At 54.3% G+C, this 5,226-nt stretch overlaps 3 protein-coding genes across 3 annotated transcripts; 2 read left to right on the top strand and 1 right to left on the bottom strand.

Annotated features, from left to right (window-relative positions):
- Positions 1-342: 342 nt before the first annotated feature.
- PHACADRAFT_188944 (uncharacterized protein) lies at positions 343-1,336 on the top strand (the record flags this gene model as incomplete). Its single annotated transcript, XM_007402168.1, has 5 exons — positions 343-382; positions 414-417; positions 448-462; positions 491-542; positions 590-1,336. 5 exons carry the CDS (start codon positions 343-345, stop codon positions 1,334-1,336), a joined length of 858 nt encoding a protein of 285 aa, XP_007402230.1.
- A 1,182-nt stretch (positions 1,337-2,518) lies between these two features.
- PHACADRAFT_265740 (uncharacterized protein) lies at positions 2,519-4,290 on the top strand. Its single transcript, XM_007402167.1, has 2 exons — positions 2,519-2,861; positions 2,923-4,290. Exons 1-2 carry the CDS (start codon positions 2,578-2,580, stop codon positions 3,992-3,994), a joined length of 1,356 nt encoding a protein of 451 aa, XP_007402229.1. The 5' UTR covers positions 2,519-2,577; the 3' UTR covers positions 3,995-4,290.
- A 416-nt stretch (positions 4,291-4,706) lies between these two features.
- Positions 4,707-5,189, bottom strand: PHACADRAFT_201893 (uncharacterized protein; the record flags this gene model as incomplete). Its single annotated transcript, XM_007402166.1, has 4 exons — positions 4,707-4,748; positions 4,812-4,976; positions 5,033-5,096; positions 5,155-5,189. 4 exons carry the CDS (start codon positions 5,187-5,189, stop codon positions 4,707-4,709), a joined length of 306 nt encoding a protein of 101 aa, XP_007402228.1.
- Positions 5,190-5,226: the final 37 nt, after the last annotated feature.

Genomic DNA, 5,226 nt, shown 5'->3' with positions numbered 1-5,226 from the left:
GACAGACCCCCGTGAGACAAAGACAAATGTGCCCTGTGTGCTTCTGCTTCTTAACTCCTGTAAATATGTACACCTTTTGTTGTCTCGTCAAATGGTGCACTAAGTATATACACCGCACCTCGAGATCCCAGACACTTGCAAGGGGCTGTAAGGTGCAATAATGGCCTTCATATAGATTTGATGATAAGTTGCTGTAACGGACATATGGCTTAGTAGTTTTGACGTCAGTCTCACTTAGTAGCGCCCCTCAGAAAGTGCAGAGTTCGAATCCCTCCAGTAGCACTCTTAAATGGGCTAATAAACATGTAGAGATAAATAAGTAGGAGTAAAGCAGATAGTAATATGGGTGTAGTAAGACTAAGTAAGCAAATAGTAAGATACAGTAAGTAAAGCGGTAATATACAATAAGCCAGTACAGTAAGTAAATACGGTAAGATAAAGTGACAGCAATAGTGAAGCTCGGTAAGTACAGTTGATAAGGCTGCCTCAGCTGCTCTTCAAAGCTTTGCGGTGTCTTGCAGGGCCTTGAAACTCCTTGGACGGTTTGTGACGATATCAAGCGCTATCGAGAATCTTCCTAACTTGGTAGGTAATCGCCATCTTTCAAGCTACTTTAAGAATTACCCTTGATCTCCGAACAGCTTGTGAGAATTTCTTTCCCCTTGAAAGCCCCCTCAAGGCTGGTTCCCTCCTTGACGCCTTGAAAGCGCTTCAGCGCCCTTTCGACGCCCAAACCCTTTTTGGGACACTGTGCGACGTCGAAGCCCTCGCGCAGAGTCTACAAGCTAGCCCTTCCAGAGCTGCTCCTCCCGCTTCAGCTGTAGAGCTGGCGGGGCCCAATGGGCCCAAGATCCTTCACAGTAAGGCGAAAAAGAAATATCTGGTGGGTGCTCACATGCTTGTGCACTGGAACAACCTAAACATCTTCGCTCAGCTGACAAACGAGCAACTGAAAGGGATTAAGCCTATCAGTATAGAGCCTAACCCTTACGGAGGACCCTATCTCATGAAACACTACAATGCTTGCGACGTGGAGAAACTTGCAAATCGTCTGGGTTTGCCAGCTCAAGCACCAGGTACTTCTAAGAAGCGAGTCTCGGCGCCGCCGTCGACTACTTCCAGGAATTCTAAGGGAAAGACTGCAATGGCAGTGAAAACTTACAACGTTGATCACCGCTTCGATCATAATTATCAGGAAGGTGCTTTCGATGGCATGAGCGCCGACGATGCATACTACAAATGTGAGCAGCCCCCCTCTGGTTACTTCCTCTCATCCCTTCACTTATTGACCTCCGTTCTTACAGTGATGGGCATCATTCATGGCCAAGAGGCATGAGAAGTTAAAGGCTGCTGGGCCTGACGTGTATGTTGCTTCCGTAGATAGCCTGATTTGTAGCCTTTGGTGCATCCCAGGTTGCTATGTACGCTTCCAAGCCCCATCAATAATAATCTTTGAGGCAGAGCATGTTCCCCGAATGCAGGGTCTTTGCGAGCTAGACGGACAACAAGTGAGAAGACCCACTAGTTCTTTATACTCAAGTGCTCGGCTTTGTGCACTGGTATAATCCACGGAAATCATCTCCGCCATCGGGAAGGACAGAAAGAGCCAGGACTACGTTCAATTATCGGACCCGAGGTATGCGAGTGATCCAAAATGTTGCTCATGACGTCCCTGCTACGACATGATGTCTGCGTCCCGCCATAAAATTCCGTGCCAGGGCACGGTATGGTTCGTGAATAAACAAGGGACCAAATGGACCATGCATAGCACGGTCGTGCCGCGATAAATGCTGAGCACCGAGGCTGAAGCTGGGGCATCTCAGGCTCGTCAAGCAGCCTGTAAAGCGTACCTAAATTCGCAGGCCAGCGTTTAACTGAACAGGACGATCGCTCCGCTGTCACTCTTGACTTCGACAATCAAAGCGGGCTTGCCACTGGCACCAAACATCATGAAATAGGCGATGAAGTCAACAGCGTCGCATCTAGGGTGCTCTAAGGAGTATCGTAGGAAGTGAGAGAGTCTCTGAAGTTAAGCCCATGGGCCCAGGAGCTTCAAGGTCGTGGAGTCTGAAGTTGCAGCTCTCGAACACCTCGTTTCCAGCGTGCATGCATTCGAAAATGTTGAGCAGGTCTACGAGTGCTGTCTTTCAGGTATCGCACGTCCATCAGTGACGATAAATTAACACGTACTGCAGAACCTTACGGGAGCAGGCTGGGTTTCTCCTTGCGTAAGTATCGTCGATACTTGTGCCACATTGCGGTACCGGCGGTGCAGATCGCGATCGTTGTCGGAGCCGCTTGTGTGAGGTTCCTTGGCGGGGTGTTAGGGTGGTGCCGCCGGAAGGATGCTACATGTCGCGGGACGAGAGCAGAGCAGTTCCTGTAGCCGCCGTATTTTGATTGGCTGATGGTGAGACATGATTGGCCTAGCTTGGAGCCTTCTGTTTCTCATGACCGCAACATGACCTAAATACCCTCTCCCATGACTGAAGCCCTGTCCTTGCTCCTTCTCCCCTGTCTCTTCCTGCCTATTGCAGCTCGCCGTCGCGTACGACGAGCAACACAGCGATCACAACCATGGCACTCCCGCCGTCCGTCGAAGTCCCCATCGTGTCCTCCGCCATGAGGGCAAACGTCCTCGACGAAGATCCGAGTCCGCTCGCGGTGCAGTTCGATGACACTTGTGTGGTCATCCCCGACCCAGTCGTCCAATCGCGCATGCCTCGGCTCATCAAAAAGTCCTACTCTCTTCCGCTTTGGAGGAAGAGGTCCAATTCCAACCTGCCACCGACAGACACTGTTGAAGTGGCGGGCAGCCCAGAGGACAGGCCCGGTGTATCCATCACCGTCCCATTACCCAGGTGTGTACTCGGCCTTTCCTGCGGATCCAACATGAGCCTCAGACGATGCCGACGATCACAGTTTTTCCAAATCTCGCTCTCCGAGTCAGGGCGAGCAGATCCATCAACCCTTGGTCTCGTGCCTTGTCAACGGGCACACGCCCTCGCCTCGCAAACTTGCCAGACGGCCATCCCTCCCTCTCCCACCCCGTCTGGACGCCGCCACGGTGCCGTTGCGCCCGTGCTGCCTCGAGTGCTACCCGATCACAGAAGAGTGTCTGCGCAAAGACGTCACCTGGGAAGAGAAGTTCACGCGCGGAGCGCGGCGGCGGCGGAACTCGAGTGCGGACGCACACGTACACGCACACGCGCACGTGCAGCGGCACCGCAAAGTGTGCGACGACGTGCCCGGCTTCGAGAGCGTCGTCTTCGCGGACGAGGTCGACAAGCGGCGTTCCGGCACTTTTGAAACGCTGGAAGTGTCCTCAGACGGCGAGGTCGAACAGCTCGTGCCGTCGTTCTCGCGGCGGCTGGAGTTCGGCGCAGAGCCTCTCGCCTCGCGGAACGCTGTTGTGATCGCGGAGGAGGCCGAGGAGGCCCTCTTCCCGCTGCCCTCACCGAGCGCGTCCTTTTCCCACCTCCCCCTGTCTGCCCCTGGTGACAGTTCCGCTCTGCTTTCACAGAGTCCCGACGCCGTGCCTAGCCTCTCGCCTGCTGGGGCGCCTGCGCTAGACGACGCGCACCGCGCGAGCGTGTACTACACCCCCGACAGCTCGCCCCTGGCGTCGCCGCGCGAACCCGCATACACCCGAAGCTCGCGCGAGAGCTCGTTGTCCCGCGGCTCGGACCCGCCGCTCACGCCCTCGCCGCCAGTGCCAGCAAAAGACGCGTCTGCGAAACGTGGCATGTCGATCCCGCTCGCGTCGTTCGAGTTCGTCGCGTCGCCCGAGCTGGACCTCCCCGCATACCCCGTCATGCGCCAGAGCGCCTCCGCCGCAAGCCTGCCAGGCACCCCCGAGCTCGGGGCGGTGCCGCGGAGGAAGCACTTCATGCACATGCCGAACCTGCCTGGGCCGGGGTCGTTCCTGCGGGCGGGAGCGGATCTCTTCAAGAGCGTCGGCGGTCTCGGAGGGGCGGTCCCGCTCAGCGTGTAGTCTGTCATTGCGAGTCTGCAATGTCGACGCTGTAAAGACGTTCCTAAACTTTGGAGACTTTTGGGAGGCTGTTGGTGGCGCATATACCCATCATTTTGGTTGTTGGTGTCGATTTGCTTTGTTGTGCGGGTGTGGATTTTGGCTTCAGTGTTCTCTGCATCAGTGTATTTGTACCTCTCATGCATATTGTCTTTGTGCATAATCTTCTCGTACACATCCTCATAACTTCATTCATCTCAATTGTCCATCGCTGTTCCATTGTACGCTAGTAGCCTGTTGTTCGACCCCGTCGTAATTATTGTCGCATCACATACTACCGATCGCGAGAAGATGTGGGGACGCTGAGAAAGGTCAATCCTCCTGCGCTTCTTTCTTCGTCAACGTTTCCACCCCCAAAAGACAGCTCCATCTTCGAGATAACGTCAAAATGCTTTTCGGAGAGGCGGTGAAAGACGGAAGAGTCAAAACTAACATAGACAACTTATGTAATCGTGAAGAACTGATGGCCGCCACCAAGACACAGCTTTCCTTAAACATATGCAGCTTTGTTTTTCCCTTATCCGATACGCCGAGACGTTGCAATAAATATTCGAGCTCACAGGAACATGACATGGTACCAGGCGTACACGTGAATAGGACTCTACCCCCGGCTCCCAAGGTCTAAGTTGCACGTAAGCGGATCCCCGTTGTACCCCTGCTCAAGCTGGGTATTTCAAGACGTGTAGGGAACAACAGTGTTAGCAGTGCACAAGACCTAATCATCGCAATAATCAGACATCGTTCGTACTTCGCAGCACACGAACGAAGCTCGGCGCACCTCTCCGGGATAGATGTTGCTGCAATCGCTGTTGACGTTCGGGTTGTTGGCCAGCAGGGTGCTGCGGGCGACATTCTCGTTGGTCGTAATCAGGTCGCAATTGTCGCCGGTCTGGATGACATAGGTCATCGTGCAGTCTTGGCCCGTGATACCCAGGCAGAGCGGCTGGACGCCGTTGTCAGCACGCTGGCCAGAACTGTGGCGCGAACAACCGGACTTACCTCGCCCTCACCGAGATTGTCGCAGCCGGCATCAATCTGGGGGTTGACGAGCGCAAGCTGATACCTGAAACCCCAGAAAACAAAATCAGTGGTATGACATCGAGGACTCCTGTTAGGCCAACTCACGTGGAGACGTTGAGGTCGGCGGAGATTTCATTGCAGGTGTCGAAGAGGTGGACAGTGTAGTGCGAGCA

Source organism: Phanerochaete carnosa, assembly GCF_000300595.1.
Source record: "Phanerochaete carnosa HHB-10118-sp unplaced genomic scaffold PHACAscaffold_39, whole genome shotgun sequence".
NCBI lineage: Eukaryota > Fungi > Basidiomycota > Agaricomycetes > Polyporales > Phanerochaetaceae > Phanerochaete > Phanerochaete carnosa.
Note: the sequence above shows the minus strand (reverse complement) of the source record. Positions and strands in the feature narration are given on the sequence as shown.

Bases quoted from the DNA above. Each gene is read 5' to 3' on its own strand.
- PHACADRAFT_265740 (XM_007402167.1), top strand. From the start codon at position 2,578: ATGGCACTCCCGCCGTCCGTCGAAGTCCCCATCGTGTCCTCCGCCATG. The intron at 2,862-2,922 runs GTGTGTACTCGG...CGACGATCACAG, and splicing joins ATCACCGTCCCATTACCCAG to TTTTTCCAAATCTCGCTCTC.